This window comes from Rhipicephalus sanguineus, chromosome 8 (assembly GCF_013339695.2).
Source record: "Rhipicephalus sanguineus isolate Rsan-2018 chromosome 8, BIME_Rsan_1.4, whole genome shotgun sequence".
In the NCBI taxonomy this organism is placed as follows: Eukaryota; Metazoa; Arthropoda; class Arachnida; order Ixodida; family Ixodidae; genus Rhipicephalus; species Rhipicephalus sanguineus.
Window position 1 is genome coordinate 44,165,475 of NC_051183.1, and position 22,345 is coordinate 44,187,819.

The 22,345-nt window shown below is 45.3% G+C and overlaps 2 protein-coding genes across 2 annotated transcripts; both read right to left on the reverse strand.

Moving 5' to 3' along the window:
- Positions 1-558: 558 nt before the first annotated feature.
- LOC125759645 (uncharacterized) lies at positions 559-6,170 on the reverse strand. The gene is made up of 3 exons (XM_049418666.1): positions 5,780-6,170; positions 3,901-4,143; positions 559-878 (listed from the first exon to the last, which is right to left on the reverse strand). Exons 1-3 carry the CDS (start codon positions 5,831-5,833, stop codon positions 609-611), a joined length of 567 nt encoding a protein of 188 aa, XP_049274623.1. The 5' UTR covers positions 5,834-6,170; the 3' UTR covers positions 559-608.
- Positions 6,171-7,302: 1,132 nt separating this feature from the next.
- On the reverse strand, positions 7,303-22,065 carry LOC119401790 (uncharacterized). Its single transcript, XM_049418213.1, has 8 exons — positions 21,902-22,065; positions 17,904-18,096; positions 14,319-14,618; positions 12,395-12,732; positions 10,327-10,455; positions 9,233-9,440; positions 7,963-8,191; positions 7,303-7,325 (listed from the first exon to the last, which is right to left on the reverse strand). Exons 1-8 carry the CDS (start codon positions 22,063-22,065, stop codon positions 7,303-7,305), a joined length of 1,584 nt encoding a protein of 527 aa, XP_049274170.1.
- Positions 22,066-22,345: the final 280 nt, after the last annotated feature.

The following is a 22,345-nucleotide window of genomic DNA, read 5'->3' on the forward strand; positions in this document are numbered from 1 at the left end:
TTTCTCAGAAGCTATTTTGCCGTTTTTGTCAAACATTTTCTTAAGTCATTTTAAGTGCTATTCTGCAGATTATAAGAAAACAGTTTTTTTTTCAAGGTAGTGCCTCACAAAGGGTTGAAGTATGTGTGAGTAGTCATGACTATAAGCGTGAGCCGACATAAGGCTGTTAGTAATGCTGAAAATGAGTACAGACCACAGGTCGGCAAAAAAATGTGCTCACTGAGGCTCCTCAAGAAATATATCTTTACGCTTAGGGCTCATTCACACTCAGAATCATCAAACTTTTCCTCAACCGGACTCATTCGGGCTCGGACTCACGGCTCGATCTGAGTGAGTCGACTCTTGAGGGCGTGTGCCGACCTATGATCACCACCACCATGAAAATTGTTATGCTATCACTTATTTCCCGAACTGTTCCTACTAACTAGCCCGAGACATGATTTTAGACGTATAAGTCCAAATAACACAACCTGTTAGGATGTAACTGTCAAAACAAAACGCATTTATTATGACACTATATACAAGCAATAAAATAACCTCTGAGAAAACGAAAAGCGTAACAAACATTTGGAGAAAAACTGAGAAATAAAAAAAAGGAGGAAAGTGTTCTATGTCCAAAAGGTGCACTTGTCCTCGGACCACAGCCTGTCACCGCGAGAGCACCCGAAAGTTTTGGCGAAGTGGGCGGAGTTGTTAGCGACACCGTTGACGACCACCTCCGCTAGCGGGTCGTCGCAGTGGCCCTGGGCCCACAGCACGTAGAACAGCTCGCTGTTGCTGTACTGCGTCGTGAGGCGCTTGCCAAGGCCGACTTCATCGGCGAGGCTCCGTCGGTAGGCATCGAACAAGGGCTCGAGGACGGCCGACTCTGTCTGAACCTGGTATGAGAGTGGGAATACCAACGACTCTATAAGAATCGGATGGCAAGAAAAAGCAAGGACACCACGGCTCGCGAATTGTTGGAGGCCTTTCGCAACAAAATCCGAAGACACATGTAATATTGACACATCGGTGTTACTCTCGGGGGCAGAAAGAATGTCTTTTTTTATAGCAGGCTGTGACTGGGGTGTTCCGGGTTTTAACTTTTCGTGGTATGCTGAGCATGTCATTGCCTATGTCTGTGGTTGCACTGCAATATGATTAAAATGCAATCGGATAAACAGCCGAAAATTCGCAACGCCGTTGAACCCTTCCCACGTTATTTGTTCGCGCTAAACGGTCTACTGTGTAAAAGGAACTGACTAGCACAGCAACGTTTTCTTTTAAATTAGGTAAGCAGGTCGAGCAAGGCCACAAAGAAGACACATATTGGCAGATTTTTGGGCCAGCTGCTATCGAGCATGTGTAATGGGACAGGGACGTGAAGTCTTCCTTCCATGTGCCTGTACCGTTGCGATATTGTAGTCATGTCTTATGAAGCCACAATATACCACAGTAAACAATTTAACGTTACATTAAAGGGGAGAAGGAAAACATTAACTCTGGGCAAGCGCTTTGCCGGCCTATGTTGACACTCTCTTTGTCGCCGTCAGTATAATAAATCTCTTTTAACTGGTTCAGGTTTCGTCTCTTTCCATCAAGATTAGTCTACTGGGTGTCTTCAGAGGACTTTTGGGAGACCACTCAAGATCAAAGCGATTAGAATGCTACTGCGTTGATACTGTTGTACCAACTAGAATCGTTTCTGAGAATACCGAATATTATCTTCTATTTCGGAGAAGGCATGGTCGTCCTTAATTGGCCGCAAATTTCTGCACATTATTTATGACGTGGGCTTATGACAGCATGCCGGTGTTAATTAACTGGGTCGGTTCATTCCCAATACTGTCGTTGCCATCGAGGACACCTGTTACTTAAAGGCAGCTGTGGTGAGAGTATTTTAGTTTTCTATTTTGTTTTTCGCAAATTATTGCTTGTCTACACATGCTCTCTATCACTACAAGTAATAGGTGGCAGCAGTCATATGCACGCACAATAGCCGCAATGGGGATCGATCCTGCTAGGAGTAAAATTATAGCCACCGCTTGAATACAAGGTACCACAACGTCAGGAAGCGAAATTTTCCTTTGCCATTCACCAGCTTCAGGAAAGTGAAGTGTAGCGGAGATTTGATATATATTCGGCGTTTTTGAGGAAAAAAGGAAGAAGCAGGAACATCAAATCAATAGCAGAGCCAGGAGGCTGTCTCCTCTTTCGATCTGTAAGCACACGACGATAGTTAGAGATGAACGCGTATATCATGCTCTGCGGGGATGTCAGAGAAATAAGGCTGACGAAGCCCGCGGCTCTCGAAGGACAGGATATAATAAAAGAGCCCAGCGTGCCTGAGCAGGAGGAGGAGGAATAAACGTTTATTATAACCAGCAGTTTAGTTGGCTGGACCAAGGCCTCCCACGTGGGGACGTCGAGGTCTTGCCTCCTCGTCGCCTCGCGGGATTACTGGGTAGCCCAAAGTTAGTCGTCGAGGTGGGAGCTGCGCAGGGTGGCGTGCTATCTCGACGACAGGGTCTCGGTGTTAATGGACGGGCATTGGGGTTTACATTACCACGGCATATGCGGGGCCAGGCTACCTGGGTCTTACAGATCGTACAAGTTTGAAATAACAGATTGCTGAACTAGTTGGTAAGTGTATTCATGTTAATGAGACAGGGCGTTCAAACTCGGACAAAGGAGAGAAGTGATGACACCACAAACACCGGCGTTTCTGCTGTCTTCACTTCTCTCTCGCGTCCGTGTTTACACCTCCTGTCTCTTCTACAAGTGTGGTTAGGATAAATGTCTGGGTATACTTCGTGGTATCGATACAGTGACGGGTCCTTGTTTGTCTGTAACAGGCGGAGGGTAGTTGCCTGTGCTCTGTTTAGCTTGCGATGAAGGGTGGGAAAGGTTCTTCTTTTAGAGATAAAATGCTTTCGTGAGGTCGTTGTAGCTGGTGAGGCAATCGTGTTCCGCGGGTCCACCCGCGCTGTCTCTGGCCCGGTTTACTGAATGAGAAGCACTTATGGAATAAAGTAAGGCTGTTTGGATTCCTCGAAGCTGATGTGTTTTAAAAGACCCTAAACAACCTTTGAATATACAAAGAATGAGCGTGTCATCCTCTCCAGGCGTTTCCAGTCTTTACGGCACAATTCGTGACGCCAGCAGTCTGTTCACGTTACGTCAAGAGAAAATAAGCTCTCGATTGGTCCTTATACGAGTTATCTCGGTTGAAAATTGTCTCCTACCCTGCTTTGCCATGCAGTCGTAAGCCAGTTCTGCCTCGTCTTGCATGACTGTCGAGCGCGATGAACTGATTTCACTTTGTTTTGTGCGTTTTCAACCGTACAAGCGGTGATATGAGCGCGTAGCCGAGATGCGCGAAATCCCAATAGGCTCAAGACTTAGTGTTGACATTTTCCACGTGGTTTATGAAGAAATAAGTGGCGAGAAGGAGATAGCTTCTGTAGGGAGGGCAGTGAAGTTCAGAACGAAACCACTGTTTTCTGTTGTTATAATAATTGATGGGGTTCAACGTCCCAAAACCAGGATGAGGGACATGGTAGTGGAGGGCTGCGGAAATGTCGACCACCTGGGACTTTTTAAGCCCCCATCAAAAATGCGGCCGTCGCGGCTGGTATTTGACCCGCGACCTTCAGGTCAGCAGTCGAGCATCATAACCACTTCACCACCGTGGCGGGTAACTCTTTTGTCTTTAAACTCGGTGTGGTGTAGGGGCCCTTTAAGCACTTTCAAGCAAGAAGAAAAAGAAAAAGAAGTATTTCGTTTTTTGTTCAAAAGCGCTTGAAATGGAGTGTCAAGAATTCACCTATCCCACTTTTCTGTAGTAGGTGGCGTACACGTGCCTGTGTTTTCGTGTGCACGCCTCTTGGAGCCGCCGCTCTCAAACGCCCCATTACTCACCCTCCCGGCTATCGCCTTGCTCGACGCCATCTTGTTCTCAACACAGTTGGTAGCCTGGTTCAGGTGGTGCTGGTTAGCCCATCTCCATCTGTATGCGCCCTGGCGACGCGGAACCATGGCTCGCATGATGGGCGCTCCGATCAGAAGAGTCGCTATAGGATCCGGGCTGTGTGTCACGTTCATTATCACACTCACTAGGCCTGTGGACGCCACCACGGCCTTGCGCTTCTTCACGTACTGCGTCTGTAAGAACGGGCGCAAAGACCTGAGGCTTTCACGAAGTCGACGGTCTGAAGAAATCTCGTCTGGTAGGGATGAAACATTGGTGAAGACTTTGAAAGACACCGATCAAGGGACCAAACGTCAAAGCAAATATATTTTCATGTTGGTTGGTGGTTTTCAAAGTTTTCACCAAAGTACAGCTTTCAAGTGTGATTGAATATTTGCCATTCCCACAGTCTATCCAAACTCGAAAGTGCCTGTAAGATATGGAAAGTAATATGCATACAACAAAGAGGACATACACGAACGCTGATCTAAGATTAAAATGTACAGGTGGGCTAATTGGTTGATGAGTAAAGCATACGCCAGCGCACACTGCGCGAAGAGGACGACACGAAACAAGAAGTATAGGTACAAGGGCTTGTGTATGTCTTTCTTGTTTCGTGTTGTCCTTGTAGCCGGCGTACGTTGCCATTGCTGAATAACTCAACTATGGAGCATCACAACATCGCAAAGCCACACTTTCGGCGAAATCAAAAGTAATAACTTTTTGTGCATGTTAATTTATAGATGATAGGATTCATGGCGTAAGGTTGAACGTCCTACTTCTGTTGTCTTTATCGAAGCTGCCATTTCTAAGTTTGCAAGTACTGTTCACAATTGCCCATCGAGGACACGCCCAACGCGAAACCTGTTCAAGTTGACAACTGCGCCACTTTTACTGGTAATCGGTGATGTTCTGACAAATTAGAACGCCGGGACACTACACTAACTGCATTTCGCAACATCGGTGGTGTATACGTTCGTGGACATATTAACGAAAAACACTTTCGGGCGTCTGTTTCATAGGTATACAAAAAACTATTATTGATACCTGCATATGTCCATGTAAATAACACGTGATCGGTTTAAATAAAAACCGCGAACAAAAATGACTTATTATGATAGGCCAATACAAACTAATATTAGGATACCGTGTTTCATGACATTTATGCGTGAATGATTGTACTGTGAAATTCACTGTCCTCTGTGGTTGCGCTGGTAGGCAACTCAATCATTAGACATATGCAAGGTCTGTGGGGTACCTGCACGCATTTCTCTTGGTAAACACCTCGCAACATACTGGCCTTAAAGGTAATGCCAGAACAGTTACTGTAGCCACTGGCTATGTCCTCCGAAAACTTGTAAATCATTTCGAAGGAACACGCGACCCATAATATGCATTCAGCCATCTTCTCCACTATTCACAGCAGTACACCAGTGAATCAATGCCTGGTGATGTGTTGTGTTAACGCGCGCCAGCAAAAGCCCCGCCCTAATAATTCACTCAATGCGTCTAATTTCAAATGTTTGCACTCATCTTTTATGTTTTACATAGCTAGCCCTGTCTTATAAGTGCATCGTGAGTAATTTCAGCCAGCGGTTTGAATACGGGGTACATAATGACAATGGTGCCATTTTGAAGCCACTAAATTCACCCAATGAACATTAAAGAGTGCGAACAAGCGTTCGTAATATGCGAGTAAACACTGGCTACTCCAAAAGTTCCCACAGCACTGCGTCTAGACGTAAAACGATACAACCTATTGTGAGCCATGCATGTCAGGTTAAAACTTTTGCCTGGCGTCAAATGAAAATGATTTACGAAGATACGTACGTCGGCAGTGAAGAGAGACATCAAAGGCACGTCGCGGTGACGCTTGCTGTTCATGAATTCGGCGTCCACCACTTCGAGGTGTCTCCGGACCTCCGCAGCAATAGATTCGTTGAAGTAGTCCCCTTCCAGCTTGGCCGCTGCGCCGGCACCGGCAACTGTCCTGGAGACGTCTGTGGCTTCCGCGACATTGGTTCTGCGACACGGGACGATTGCCGAGAAATGCTGATCGCAACGCAGCCGGCACAGCGGAAGTGCCTCAGTGATATGAAACTCTAGTGTAGGCTATAAGCTACAACCATTTCAGTACCTGCACGAACACTGTCGATTGCCGCGAAAGTGAAAAGCCTTCATCAGGATCAGGTGTTCCTGCAGGTCAGGTGGTGTCATATTCCGGCCACATATCGCGTGGCTATGCTATCTACTGCTGATGTGTCAGTGTGACGCCGTATGCGCACACAATAATGAAAGCACTAACTACCGATATTTCTACGATGACAACCACGTCCAGGGAGGCGTGCTAAAATGAACACTAACGTGAGCGATTTTTCGTTAAAATCGCCTCTGCATTTATGATGCAAATGGTACTGAAGAAATGTTTGGGAACGGGCTAGTTGGTATTTCATTTGAAATGTGGCTGCAGTGGATGTAATACAACAGATAGGCAGTCGCATTCGTTAGTATGTCTTTTTTCTTCACATGCGTTGCAGTCACATTTCAAACGCAACTGTTACGTCTTTCGTCATCAGATTATTTTGAAGCAAGGTATCGTAATATTTGAAATCGTGATAACTTCATGACAAGGGTCCCTACGAGCATACACAGCTAAGATCATATAGTCAACACAAGCCATGATTAACTTGACTTTAAGCAATATACTAGCCAACTATTAACCAGCGTTCGTAGTAGGCGAGTAAATATGGTAGGTAATGACACCAGCTCTTATTTGCCACACGTTCACAATTCGAGGCAGATGCTAATGAATCCTCATTCGCGGAAAATAAATACCACTTCAGTGGTACATTTTCACGGTTATAACACACGGTGATGAAGGCCTTCATTCGATTCATACTGTTTCTATATGTTGCGAAGTGTGCGCTAAGTGCACCAGCAACAACCTCTCAGACATCAGGGTGAAGCAGCGCGAACGACGGGTCAGATGAATGACGCGACCGGACAAAGCGCTGACGATCGACTGTATTTTTTTTCTATTGGAAATAGCCCGGCACATATGAAGCAGAGAAAGGAACAACAAAAATGCGGCACAACGCTATTTCGTGACTCCACTGGCCCGCATAGAAATAATTTAGATTATACACTAACTTCTATGCTGCCCTGTCGCGTCACCAGATACCGTTGTGCCCCCTGACCTCACTCCTTCCCCCATTTGTTGCTCCATGTACACTGCCTTATATATACTGTGCTTATTTCTAATAGTAAGCACGTGGATAGTCAGTTTTTTATCCTGTTCGTTCTTTCATTTGTTCCGTCATTTGCGCCGTTTCGCCATAAATGAGATAAAGCAACTAGCCCACAAAAACATCCCAGTCTATCGGAGAACACGCAGCACAGTCCCAGCGAAAGCTGGAAGAGCGGCCTCTTTACAGCCTGTTGTTGTAGACAACCAAGGTACCCACTACTTTCTAAATCATCGCAATTTTTATGAAGTGGAGAAAAACCCACTATGCCATCATTCGTCTCTCTGCTGAGAAGCGAGGTACCTACTACACATCTCTAAGGTATTACGTGCACTTTCTTGATGTTGCATGTGGCTGATGACGATAAAGAATTATGGATGAGCCCTTTGTAATAGGCTGCAAGCATTCAACGATCAACTCGTTGCGCAATTCGCATTGTGTGACGCCTGGTTGATATCTTACTCTTCAACCACGCTGTATTACACACGTTAACAGAATTCCTTGCCCGATATGACACCTGTACAGGGTCTTTTGCGAAGAAGTTTCAAGCACCGGCGTGGCTCTGTGGTAGAATACTCGACTGCCACGTAATAGGCACGGTTTGAAATGAATCCGATCCTACAATTTGTTTTTCTCATTTCATTTTTTTATTGCGCGCGATAGCCGTTACGGATACCGGCGGCGGAAGATAATTACGGCACCAAAATCGGCGCTTGTTCTGATCTCATAACAGCTGTCGCTGTAAAAAAAACCTCGTGCATAAAGAACCTTGCCTGTTCCGGCGTGAAAGCCACCTCGGCACGCGGTCCCTCAGTGCCCAGCGGAGCAACCATGACACCTTGGAGAGGATGTCGTGGGGCCGCCGTATGGCGTTCTTCAGAGCGAGACGTGCCGTCTTTGTGGTGTTGGTGATGTAATGATCTTCCATAAGGTTGAAGCAGGCCTGAACGCGGGCTTTCGGTGGTTCGTCGAACACAGCTTCGAAGATTCGGTTTGCCTGGGTCAGAAAGGCGTGGTCGTACTTCAGTGTAGTTCAGACATGGGTTATGCAATTCATAATTTCAGTTTTAACATCTAGCGCACAACCAAAGACATGGACCGAGTGACAACTGACGAAGACAGGCGCGATAACTTGCCACATATATAGTTTGAAAGCGCCATAGTCATATATATGGGGCTGATGAAAAGCCTGCGCAACCGCACTTGTCGCATTTTACATAAGATACGGGGGGGGGGGGGGGCACGTGCGTAAGTGCGCAATCGCTTGATTTAACAAAAGATGAAATAAATTATCTTAATCAGAAACCGTGCACGACTCGATGGAAAGGGTAATACAAATCGTCTCACAATCTTATAGTTCATAGCCGGATTTATTTTGCACTGTTCACCGTATCTGATATAAAATGTGACATACATTTGGGCAGACCTTTCATTGACCCCGTGTGTATGGGCGCGAAGCTTTGCAAATAATCTGGTGGAAGTTACGCCTGTGTTCGTCTGTTGTCACTCGGTCTCTGTCTTGGTTTGTCCGACAGATGCTGAAATCGACTACAAACATGCCCAAACTGATGTGATCTCAATAAATTTCAAACCTCGATATTCTTTTGCAAGCAGTATATTGAAGTCGAATGTCGGAGAAATGGATTCGCCGCGACGATTTTCAGTTCACTTTTCTCTACATCAACCATTCAATGTTATTTATTTATATGAAATGTATGGCACAATGAACATCTAAACTGCAATCTTAGTCACGTAAAATCCACTGGCAGTGGCACGCCTTTCGAGATACCTTGTGTTATCTCGAAAGACATATTTTCTCTCTCTTGTTTTTTGTCACTAGTACTACTGTCTTGGAACCAAGTTGAATACAACAGGTGTTAATATTTCATCCATCATTATCGCCCGTGCAACATATATGGGTACATCAGGAAAAACTGTTATCAGGAAAACTGTTGTTATCTTATCTGGTCAACGTAGCGTTGGCAATTCTGCAATGCAATCGTGATTGGCGTGCGCCAAAAGACGTGTGTGTACTCACCATCGGGCCAAGGAGGGGAGAGAAATAGATGACCTTCCAGTACAGCTGGTATCGGTCCAAATGTTCTCCTGTCTCCATTGCCAAGTCTATGGCGTAGTGACATCGGGCAGAGCGGGCTACCCACTGGCAGGCGGCCGGAATCCACTCACGAGTAAAGAAGCCTGTAGCGGGTAGAGTGGAGTCGTCGAGGCTGAGGTTGTTGGTAAGGCTGCGCAGAGCATTAAGCGACAAAAAAGTCACTCGCTTGGGCTCTAACACAGGCTCAACATGTGCGTATTGCAGCGGCGTTGACATGTTCGCCGTCACAGACGTCGCGGCGTTAACTGACACAAACCAGGCACTCTACGATAATCCAACCGATAGTCCTTAGAAAACATGTCAGTGTGTATGGGGAGGTCCAAAATAAAGCGATAGAGTCAGGATTCGCCCGGAAGCAAGAAATCAAATGGTAACTCCACGATTACTGACTCTTGGATTCCTCGCATGTTGGCGTCCCGCGCATTTTCTTTTGTCACGTGCGTCTGTCCGATGCGGGATTGTTCCCGAAAGGTCTATAGTGTCAATCATCCTTATGAATATTCAATAGCAAATCATTGCCGGAAGGTATTATACATGTAATGACCTTCCCGCGTCAATATTTATGTATGGGAAGGTAAAAAAAAAATAAACTGCAGTCACTCATTTTTACCACCGTTACTGTACTGATGTTGCTAGAAAAATAAGGATGATTCAGTATTCCCTGTTTTGACCTGTGTATAGAAGGTACAGCACACATGGTTCTCGAGCAGCTCACCGCTGTTAACATGTTTAATTTAGGTAAACTGATGAAAATTGAAATAATAAGTTAGGGCTAAATAAACAGGGTTTTTGGTTTTTTAATTATTTTCACCATCACTCGTTATTCGAGCACGATTTCAGTTCGCACTCTTAATTTGATGTCCATACAATATGCAACAACCGCAAAATTACCAGTTGGGGGCTGTGCTCTTCAACCTTCCAACAGCGAAAGCTGTTCACGCTTCATTTATTCATAACTGTAACATTTTCATAAATTTTCACGTGTCACTGTCACAAGGAATGTATTGCTTGCATACCTTCTGATGTAATCAAAGAACTCTGGCATGGTGCGACGGCGACCCGACTTGAAGAATCGCTCCGACAAGGTCAGAGGTGTCTTGGGCACGTTGTAACTGCAGCCGTCTAGCTTCTTCTCATCCCAGTCGCTGCAAAAGCGCCACGGATAGCATGAAGTGAAAGGCACAAAATTAGATCGTTTTTCTAGCATATATAATCTCAGCGCGTGCCTAATGATCATCTTATTATTATCAAAATAGAAAATTGTGCGGCGCGGAATTATATAGGGAGCACTGTGGTAACGAGCCGCTGTGCATTGTTTGAAACGCACATACACATGGATTTTATCGGGGTGCTTGTCTGTTTTTGTCTTGCACGCATAGATTGAATTTTTAGGCTGTGTTGTGCACTGAATCCCGCGTCCTGGCCATCTAGCAAAGTGAACGTATCCAGCCCGGGAAGAGATCTCTCGCATGTAACCGCAGTTTACAGGTACATTTCCGAAAAATAACAACAGCAAAATACGAGCCTCATTTTCTAAGTGTAGTAAATGTAAACGGCGAATGCAATATCTTGCTTTTTGATCGGTTCCTCGGTTGGAATAAGTAATTACAGAACAGCAATTTGTACTTGTTCAATGCCCTTCATGTCACGTTACGGCAAATAGTCTCAATTTCTGTTGTGCTTGCAATAACCTCGATTATTCGTTTCTGCTTTTGTGCTACTTCAACTTGACAATCGGCGTACCCTTGCGAAATCGTGAGCTACTAAACACGATCATCTAACGCATCTATATTGTTCAAGAAAACGTCATCCTCCTGGTTGGATCTGAAACTGAAACCTTTTGCTGAAATACACAATACACATCCCTTGCAATTATATATTATCCAACCAAAAACGCACGGATGCTTCAAATAACAGAAAGCTGACAACCGTGAAATATAATGTTCTCTATGCACGAATAATGTAAACATTGCAACATAAATTGCATGAAGGAAGGCCAGCCCTTCTATAATTCAGCCGTCACACTGCGTAATATGTGGATCTGTCTTGCGGTCGTGATTGAGGCCTGTGACATTCCTGTGGCGTTACTTATCCTCCTTCTGCTTTCAACATTACAAGCAGTATCACCTTTGTAGGTTCACAATGGGAAGAAATTCGGCCTGGTTGGTATGGCATGAAGCGATATTTAGCGCAAGGTGACACAAGGACGTGTTGTGTCCTCCCTTCTCGGCCTTGTGTTACCTTGCGCTAAATATCGTTTGTAAATTCCTTCTACACACTTCAACTACATAGCGGGTCCTTAAACTTATATACCAATATATTCTCACAAATACCCATTTTCGAAACAACAGTGTCCTCTAAATTGACATGTACGCATATTAGGCAAATTCAACAGCTACGGCTCCTTATTCCTATAGTGACCTCTCTATCTTCACTCACAGATCGCTCGAACGGTAGTGCGAAAGTTTGCTGTGTTGATTCTCGTAGTTCGTTCATTCGAGTTCGAGTTTCTTTATCACACAAGAACTAACACCCTCAAATTTTCATTTTTTTCCCTCGCACTATTGACGAATGAAACACTAAACTATTCCAGAAGTGTGGTTCGTTGGGCTAGTTGGTCAGAGATTTGTAAATGCGAAAAGGAGCGCGAAAGGAGACGTGGCACAAGCGAAAGAACACACAGGACGAGCGGTAACTAACAACTGAAAGTTCTATTGACCATTGCATCGTGACGAAGGCTTGAAATTTGACGTGCCGTTGTTTTTTAGCCAATTTTCTGTTATTTCGCATTGAAGCAATAAAACGTTCAGCAGTTAGTCAACGCTCGTCATGTGTGTTTTCTTTCACTTGCACTACGTCTCCTTTCGCGCTGTTTTCCCCATTTACACTACCATTATTATTCGGTTTACTCTGTTGTCTCGATTGACCTGATCAATTTCTGATATGTGAACTTTGTAATTGAGATGTTTGTGTCTGTTTTTCTCCTTTCGGAATTCTGTGTTTTCTCTTCTAATTTTGCCCCTCCTGCCTTGGGTCCACATGTGCCTGCACGATATACTAAACAAATAAAAAAAACAAACATACTATCTGATGTGGTCCTTGATCATGAGATCCACGCCTTCCATGCAACGCTTGAACAGAGAGTCGGAGTTTGCGGGTAGGGCACCTTCCTGGGTCTTGTGACGGCTTATGATTCGACGCATGCTATCCATGAGCTTGTCCGAGCCGGTCTTGTAAGGCGACCGTGTCTTGGCTTCGCAGACGTGGCGGTAGAAGTCGGTGCAGGGCGGGTTCCCGCGCGCGGCCTCCTTCCTGGCCGAGCCACCACTGTCCAGGAGGGACTGCAGCCAGCGGCAACTCGACGTTGAGCACGGAGTCTGCCGGAACGAGCTGTCGGCGTCCGTCGGCTTGTAGATGTGTTCCTGCGACGGTGACGTTCCACGTGGTATTGGAGTAAGCACTAAATAATGTGTATGGAGTGTAAGTGCGAGAATGATGCGGTCGGTAACTCGGCTTTCGGTCACGATACAACAGACAATTACAGTGAGTTCTGCACGATGAGCGCGAAAGTGGACCACAGCGTGAACACCTGATACTTTTTTGTAAAGGGCTTCACCCGACGGTTTAAGGCGCTGTAGCTAAATTTTTCAAAAGCAATGGGATTTAGGGACAGAACGGGCGGAATGGACTTTAAGCAGGTAGGAATACCAAGAGCAGGTTTTCTGACTGGTCCCTAAAATCGAGGCAAGAGCTGAACTTAGGATTTCACTACATAGATTTAGTACTTTATTGTGAGTTACGGCTAGCTGGCGTGAGCCGCCGCCTGATCACAAGGGTACCGCCCTATCAGGCCATTCAGAGACAAAGACGACGAGGACAAGCGGTCGCCCTTATCCTTCTCCCTGTTGTTCGATTTGGCGCTACTCTTAATTACGTGCAGTCATGAGCATGTTTAGCCTGCACACTGGCGTGAGTGCCGCATAGTAATAATAATGTCGAGGGTTTCACGTCCCAAAACCACTATACGATTATGGGAGACGCCGTAGTGGAGGATTGAGAAATTTCTACCAGCTGGGGTTAGCTTTACGTGCACCCAAATCTAAGTACACTGGCTTCAAGCATTTTTGTTCCCGCGACCTTCGAGTCGGCAGTCGAGCACCATAACCGCTATATCATTGTGGCTGGTGCACGCCACATGGTGCTATCACCGCCGCTCCTCAACACCAACGCGACACTCGGCGCGCGCTCAGTGCGTTAGCGGCAAGCCATTTTGCGATCGCGCGTACCATTTTATCTGAGCGCAAGTTCGTCGAAGGTGTTCACTGATGACGTGGTGCGCGGGGTAGTAAAGTGAACACGCCACAAACAAAGTGCGCACGTGCGGAGCTTCGTGTTGTAGCCAGGCGCCACTGTCACTAGCCAGGGGGGAGATTGGGGTTTAAAGCCCTCCAAAATTTTTCAACTTCGCAATTGTATATATACATATACACATACAAACGCACGCACGAAGGTGCGTGAAGCATGGTTTGACGTAGTCCAATAGGAACACTTGAATTTCAGAGTCACTGAAAATATGTAGTGGTTTCATAGCACTCGCACAGACATTTTCTCACCTGTGACCTTGATCATTTTCTACCACCTCCTACCATGATATGATAAAACAAATCGCGCGACAAGCAAGGTATACTATTCCTTGCATTTTTTTTTTGTTTCAATATATTTACGTATACGCGCAAGAATAATTCCGATATCCACTCTTTCCTTGGAATAATCGTTGAGCGAAGCATGGTAAAGCTGCAAACAGCCAGTAAGTTAAAATAACAAAACATACCCCATTGTAAAATCGATAGAGAACGCCTAACAGCCGGACCAGGTGCTGTCCGTCTCTGAGTCCGTCTCTGTGATCCTGTGGTTCGCGCTCTTTCTAGTTTTCTATGGACATGCACCAACCCACCCAAATATACACTCTAGTCCATTGTTAAAGTTTTGTCGATGCTGAGCTACTTACGATGAAGTACCTTGCCCTGGCGTCTCTTGGAATAGGTCGTCGAAGCACGTTCCTGTCCTTGCATGTGCCCGTGAGCCGTTTACTGCGAGGCTGTTGCTCAGGTTCCTTATGGGACTTGCACAGTGGATATTGTTTTGGAAGTCGATGTTTCCGTGTCCGGTTGGGCAGTGCCTCCACAACCGGGGGACTTGCACGAGCAGCCTTCAGGGCATGTCTCTGTGTCCGGGCAAGTTCCTCCCATTGCTGGCTTCGTTCCGCTGCCACTGCAACCTTCTTCGCTGTCGCCGCTTCCATGGTCATCTGCGCACCAATGTGCATGACCGTATCAACGTACGCCTCAGTAAAAGCAGCGGCTGTAATCTTGAATGATCACTCCATCGATTCATCTGAATGAACGCCTCGGAGCAATACTGGTGATTCAAATTCATGATTACGAATTAAAATTCATGATTCGTAATTACAAAAGCAAAACTATAACGGAGGCTAAGAAAGAAAAGAGAAAAGCGCTCCGTCCTGTGTTCTTTCCTGGTCTCTGTTCGTGTTTTGCTTATGTAATTACGAATTTATACCAACATGCCCAAATTGCTGGAGAAATATACTATTGTTTTCCGTCTTTTCCCGGCTTTCAAATGCGGTTGTGGATGATTGCAATCAAATAGCGGGTGACCTGGTCCGAACGTTGAAGCGTTGCCCATCCGTCGTATCATGCATAACGAGCGGGAAGTGCTGGTCACGGCCAAATCGAGGGCAACAAGTAGAGTCACGGACAAAAGTTTGCGACATTCCGCAGCGCTGCTCGATACCTGCCTCTGGGACATTAGGCGGCGCAGTGCGCGCGTCGACGCTACGCTGGACAATTACTATGCGCAACGCGTGTCCTATATGCTCTAGTTTGCATGCCCGATCGCGACCTGAGGCAGGAAAACGAGAGGCTATCGGACGAAAATGCGCTTAGTATTCGTTCAGCGTAGCCTCGGCGCGTGCACTGCGCCGCCAGTGTAATTTATTTAAACTATTCCAATCCTGCACAGTTCTGGGGAAAAAAGAATATTTAAAGCAGTTATTGCGGGTACGGAAGGGAGTTATTGTACGATCATGGCGTTGTCTAGTGGCGTAACCTGAAGAAAATGAAATAATTTTTTCCAATATCTATCTTGTAATGCCCATTAATTATTTGATACAAATATTTAATCGGGATATGCGGTTTCTTTCTGAAAGTGGAGGTAAGTTAGCTCTGACTAACAGTTCATTTACCGAGGTTCGTCCGTAACTGTTGTATATGAAGCGAACGGCTCTTCTTTGTATTTTTTCGACTTTATGAATGTTGATTTGAGTAAAAGGATCCCAGATCATCGCAGCATAATCAAGTATGGGGAGGACTATCGATTTGTAAGCAAGAACCCGGACAGATGGAGGGGAGAGTTTCAAAGCCCTTCTTAAAAAGAACAGTTTCTGATTAGCCTTGGAAGTTACTTTGTCAATGTGTTTTGTCCAGTTAAGATCGTTTGTTATCCATAACCCTAGATACTTGTAGGATTGAACCTCTGAAGAATGGCATTGTTTGCAAAGTATTGAAAATTTAATTTGTTTTTCTTATGAGAAATGGACATGTACACTGTTTTTTCAAAATTGATTGACATTTGCCAAGCCTCGCACCACGAAACAACCTTGTTAAACGACTCGTTTAACAAAACTTGGTCCTTTGAGGATTCTATTTCAGAATAAATAACGCAATCGTCCGCGTAGAGCCTAATATTTACAGGGATACCATTTACTATGTCGTTAATATATAAAATAAATAGAAGGGGACCCAAAACTGACCCTTGGGGGACGCCAGAGTCAACGGAAACCCTGTGAGAGGAATGATTGTTAAAAACTACAAATTGTTCTCTGTTTTTTAAGTAGGCCGATATCCATTTAATAAGTTGATCATTCCCGAGAATTTTTCTAATTTGTATACTAATTTATTGTGCGAAAACCTTGTCAAAAGCTTTGGCAAAATCCATAAAATTGCATCTGTTTTGTTTTCCATTATTAATTGAAGTAGCGAAGTCGTGTATTGTTGATACCAATTGTGTCGTTGTTGAAAATCCCTTCCTGAATCCATGCTGATGTTGGTTTAAGATATTATGTTCGTCCAGAAATATGAAATACTATTGTGGATAATGTGTTCCAGAAGCTTACAAACGGTTGAAGTTAACGATACGGGGCGATAATTTTTGACACTCTGCTTGTTGCCTGATTTATGGATAGGCTTGACTCTAGCTGTTTTCCAATCGTCTGGAACCTGGCCCTCACACAGCGATTTTGTAAAAAGAACATGGAGGTATTTCGACATCCATTCAGGCGTATCTCTTTAAGAACGCAATTAGGGATATTGTCCGGTCCAGAGGACTTTCTGATATTAAGGTTCACAAGCATGTTCAATATGCCCTGTTCACTAACAACAATATCGGGCATTCGCGGCGAAACAGTTTCAAAGATCGGTAATACAGAGTTGTCACGAGGACACTTTTCGAACGGTGCTCCCTTACTCGCAAAATTTTGTCCGTGACTTTACCTGTTCAAACCATAGCACTAACAACACGAGATGCGAACCAACGTTCCTTAACACACGTATTATACCATAATCTACACGTTAAAAACTATTTCAGTTGATAGATTGAGTAAATAATCTCAGATACACATCTGTTGCTCGCCTTGCCTATATATGCCTACCCTGCCGCAATGTTGTACGGTCTGTACATTTTTATAACTTCACGCGAACGTTCATCCCACGATATGGTAGCGTACAATGTCGGCGAACAGTAAATGGATCTGCTCCAACATGTGCACGTGCACAAAGCATGCTCATTTGCGAGCGTTTTCTGTTGTGCTGTTTCCTTCTATACACGCGCGTGTAAGCGTCATCAGCATGATCAAGCGTTGCTAAAACAGGTGTGACACTGGTTGTCGTAGCACTGATCTCGTTGCGTCTCGCCGATGTTGGACACTGCATCATCCTGGCAACGGTGTCCATTACTGTTCGTTTCTCTCTTGCTTTTGCTTACCCTTGTTCTACCCGTATAGGGCCTGCAGTATTTAATGATTAAATTAATGAATAAATAAACGCCCATATATAACGCTTAGCAAGCTATGTCCCTTCAAATTCTTGTTTACCGGTAGGGTACTTTGCTACGCACTGTGTTTCATATTTAACGTAATAACCTATAATGTGACATTATAGAAACCATCAGTAAACAAAAACAGTTGCTCACACATGTTTAATGCCCCGTTGAAGGGTCGACCTTTAATCTGCACCGCGTACTACTAAATCTCGCATGCCACCAGGGCACAGGCACAACGGAGTCGAACAAAGCTTCGAACCTCACGTGCTCTGTCAACGTTGCGTGCAACATTTTTTTATATCATAGGTGTGTGTGTGTATTTAGGTTGTGTGTGTGTGTATGTGTGTGTGTGTGTGTGTGTGTGTGTGTGTGTGTGTGTGTGTGTGTGTGTGTGTGTGTGTGTGTGTGTGTGTGTGTGTGTGTGTGTGTGTGTGTGTGTGTGTGCGTGCGTGTCTTCAAGGCACTTAGTTAACGGTACCTGAATAACCAGCGTCTGGCTGAACATCCTTTCCTTCGCGTATATCGAAGTCGTCGCCGTATGTGCTTCGATAATCATCATTGTAGACGTCGAACATTCCTGCATCATCCGCTTCACCGTATCCATCCGAATCGTCGATGTCGTCGGCGTAGTGCTGGTCAACGCTCCGCTCTCGCGCCACTTCTCGGGCCAGCTGTAAGGTAAGGCGATACACAGAAATGGGATGCGAGAAAGGTGCGATATTATGCATGAAATGCTTTTAGCTTCCGCTGCCCACGGCCTTGAACTGAGGTCGAGTCAGAAGCTAGCGCCGCTACCCGGGCACTCAAACGAGACATCCGGGCATCGATGCGAGACTACAACGTGAACATTCGGGTACTTAGCCAATAACTAAAAAAATGCGGTCTCTAGCCGCTAACGCCTTGTAGAGGGCCGCATTACAAACACTAGTTGCGGCCCAAACAAATTACACAAATCGTAGTTTCCGAGTTCTCGGTGTTAGATTACACTATCACTGAAGCTCTAACTCCTAGTACACTTGAAGTTTTGCTTGTAATTTTCTAATCGCGACGTTCTAATGACAGATACAGGGCACCATACACTCGCACTTTAAACCCCAGCGCCAGGCCTGTGCTCTCATTAGAGCTAGTGGGAGCGCGCAGCCGGAGCTAATCGTGAAGGCTACAGTATTGCGGCGTGGTTTCGCGCCTCCTTCGAGAGATGGCGGCATGCTGCGTGCGGCGCACGACGCAGCCTGGCGCCTAGATGTGGCTAGTATCATATCCAACCAATCTGATTTGTCGGTAACCATTAAAAGCTTACATGAATGCTCGATTACTGTAGAGCCAGCCACTTTTTTATAAGCGTTACGTAAGCTTTCACTGTTGCCTCTTGTATTGCTGTACGTAGCACACAGCCGCACACGCAGTTACCGTCGTGACAGATAAGTCGCCACGAGACGAGGAATGGCAAATGTATTAAACATGAAACAGAATGGGAAATTATGTTGCTCAACGCTACCACCGATGCCTTGCATGAACGAAGCAACAAGGTCAGATTTTTCCGTGATTTGTTTACCTGTATTCATTTGCGTTTGAAATCTGCTTTGTAATAAATCGTAAGAAATCAGGACACCAGGTAAACAGGCGTTCCCACGAGCGTAATTGTGTTGGTGGACAAAGACAGCCTACCTGCTGTCGCGCGCCACTGACATTCCAGCATACCACAGCGTGAATGCCACAAGATGTGAGCACGGTGGTTGTAAGCAGCTGAATTTGCTCGTTTATAGGCCAGAACACAGCGAATTCAAGGTGTACTGCCATATGGATTGATGGATGGATGGATGCTATGCGCATCCCATTTGTAACGGGGCGGTGACTTGCGCCACCAGGCTATACAAAAAGAAAAAAGAAGAAAATAAACACTTTTTTTTATAGTTCGCTTAATGCCTTGTCTACTTCGATTAATTGGATATTACTACAGAAAAAAAAAAACATTCACAACCCAGTGTTCTGCCCCTTACGGCAGAAGGACGTTATTTTTCCAACTATTCGTTTTTGTCCTTTCTCTCTAGTTTTCTGCCACCAACACTGTAACCGTCTCTTACTTATTTCTATCGCGGACGTGTTCAGCTTTCCATTGTTGTCCCTAAAAGGCAAAGCTTCATGTAGGCTCGTGTCCAAACATACACCGCGGTAGATATCTCCACATTCATTCAGAACCTGCTCCGTCGTTTCCTTAGCTTCCACACAGCATGTGCATTGTTCTTCTTTACTGAATCTCGCTTTACAACTACGCGTTATAAGGCAACCCCCCGCGCTTCAAAGGGTAAAGCGATTCCCTTGAATTATCATAAAATGCCTCCCTCCTTATTTCCTTTTTGCATTTTCGGTAGTTACTCAGAGCCGTTATTATTTTTTTTTCATCGCTGCTATCCAATAAACCCTCTCCATCTATCCGACTTTTCGCCCATATTTGCATCGCGCGTCGCGCCATCTATCGCAAGCGCGGCGAAGCAACATTCCCGCGCCATGGCCTCGAAGATTGCGCGCCTACTGGCACGCAATATCGGAGGCCGTGCCCGGGCTGTCATGCCAGCAGACTCTACACAATCCAAACGCGAAACTTCCGAAACTCAGTCCGACGGAGAGCGTGTTTCGCGGTTTTTTAAGCCTGGACGTTTCCGCTGTTTTTATTGAAACATCAAGTTGCTCATGCAAGTGTCGTGCAGGCTGCGGAAACAACATCGTCAGGTACGTGGGCTGTTACATTTGTACAAAACGTGCGGGCTGTTAGTAGGCGTCAGTCGTAATTGGCATTCATCTTGCGAAAGAGCGAAACGATGTTGTGTTGCCGCATATTACAAGTTGTGCACAAAGTTTTATGAAAACTCGTCATTTCAATATGCATCGCGTAATAATTAATGTATTCCTTTCGAGTAGTTCACCGGAATGTAATTTTTGTTCCATGAGCGATCTTACAATCATGAGTCTTGCTCACAAAAGCGTGCAATCGGAGAGTATCACCTGCAGTATCGTTCATCGATCTCTTTTGGAAGCAATCTGCGTGATTTTAATTATGTAACGATGACGTTTCACAAGGGAAACTGCGCTACTTTTAGTTAAGCGGATATTGAAATTGGCGGAATCCCACTGTCTCTTATTAAAGGTGTGCTGTGCAACCATACGCTAAAAATTTAGCTGTTTCAGCTAGCGCTACGCCTGCGACCATAGGCGTGCGCACAGGGGGCGCAGAGGGGGCGGCCGCCCCCCCCTCCTAGTCATCTAAGAGGGGGGGGGGCGCAAAATCTGCCCCGTACATTGACCCTTCTAGCCACCTAAGAGGGGGGGAGGCGCAAAATCTGCCCCATTCATTGACTTAGTAGGGTGGGGGGCGCTGCGGCGGATCTTTGCCCCCCCTAATGGGGAACTCTGCGCACGCCAATGCCTGCGACGTATAGGGCGTTGGCGCAATTACTGTTTACATGCGTGCCAATGCTATCTATTCTGTGCAGGTGCCTTTGTCCAGCTTTGTTGGTACAGATAATGAGTAAATGATTACAATTACACTTACTTCCTTTGAAATGTAATTGATTACAGTGCTCATTTACAGCCACGGAAAAGTAACTGAGCAATAGCAGATTTTTAATCGATTACCTTCGCGTTACTTTCCCTGCAAAACTTTTCTTGCGTAACACAATAACATAAGTTTACGAAAGCTAAAACGAACTGCTGTGGATTGCATGGTAAAGAGAAGTAGTAGCCTTTGCGGCATTAAGCCCTAATAATTATAATAATAATAATAATAATAATAATAATAATAATAATAATAATAATAATAATAATAATAATAATAATAATAATAATAATAATAATAATAATAATAATAACCGTAGAGAGAAGCTTGCGGGAAGGCTGGGAGGCATACTGCGGCTTCCGTGATATAGTGTTACACGTTGGTAACTTTCTACGGGAGTTTTTGAAAGTTGTCGTCGCTGATTCTTCTACGTTTCCTCGTTAAGGGTTCAGCTGCTACACTGAGCACTCTCTCAATGCATGCGCTGGAGGGAAGGCCGTTATTATAACGTAGGAGCACCTTGCGCCCCAGCTCGTGGTTGCGCACTGCTTCGATGCTAGTGTCTATGTCCTCTGTGGAGCGTCGCGCTTGGCTGTTGCTGGGTGCGAAACTGGTGTACTCTGGTGTATAGCGGCAAAGCTGCCTCTCACGATATAAAGCTCTCCCTGACCCTCAGTTTTTACTTATCCAAAGTATTTTTGTACCTGTCATGCGAGAACATCGCTCGTGATTCCAGTATATCATAACTTGCCAAGAATTAGGACTGCAGATAAGGCTAGTTAGATATGCTTAACTGTCGCAGATGAAAAGGACAAAAGGAAACCCAACCAATCAACGAGTTCGTCGTGCAAAAACTTCTGCAGTTGTGGCCTATACTCACATAGGCATTGAAGTTCAGAGGGATGCGAGGTGTTATCGCATACAGGGCGAATAGCGCGATGTCGATGACGAACAGCCATCGAAGCAGTGTCGTACCGCCCTTGACGATCTTCTGCTTGTGGAGTCTCCAGGCGACGCGTTCTTCCTTGGTCATCTCCCTACGCTGCATGAGCATGGACATAGTCCAGCGCGTCTCCTTCCACACCATGGCGTGTTGAGGCTGGCTACGCAGGATTAAGGAATAGAAAAGATTAGCAGATAACTTGATCATTAGATTACGATTCGGTGGAGTCAACGTGGCGATTGCGACTCCTCAAAAGGGAATAGGGCTATTTCGAACAGATGCCTTGAAAAAAAAAATAATAACAACGAACGAAGACAAACCAACAGGAGTGAAGAAAGAACTGAACGAAATTAAGAAGGTCAACGCCCGAGCTTATTACAGGCGCTGTTCCAGAAAGGCGTAGCGCAAGAGCGCGTGGCAAAAA

What these genes read in the sequence shown, in the direction of transcription:
- LOC125759645 (XM_049418666.1), bottom strand. Translation starts at nt 5,833, where the DNA reads ATGAACAGCAAGCGTCACCGCGACGTGCCTTTGATGTCTCTCTTCACT. An exon ending in TGTCTCTCTTCACTGCCGAC is followed by an intron (nt 4,144 to 5,779) that starts GTACGTATCTTC and finishes CCGTTCTTACAG; the next exon opens with ACGCAGTACGTGAAGAAGCG. An exon ending in GCAAGGCGATAGCCGGGAGG is followed by an intron (nt 879 to 3,900) that starts GTGAGTAATGGG and finishes CTCTCATACCAG; the next exon opens with GTTCAGACAGAGTCGGCCGT.
- LOC119401790 (XM_049418213.1), bottom strand. Translation starts at nt 22,065, where the DNA reads ATGGTGTGGAAGGAGACGCGCTGGACTATGTCCATGCTCATGCAGCGT. An exon ending in GCCAGACGCTGGTTATTCAG is followed by an intron (nt 14,619 to 17,903) that starts GTACCGTTAACT and finishes ATTGGTGCGCAG; the next exon opens with ATGACCATGGAAGCGGCGAC. An exon ending in CTCCCCTCCTTGGCCCGATG is followed by an intron (nt 8,192 to 9,232) that starts GTGAGTACACAC and finishes TTTCTGACCCAG; the next exon opens with GCAAACCGAATCTTCGAAGC.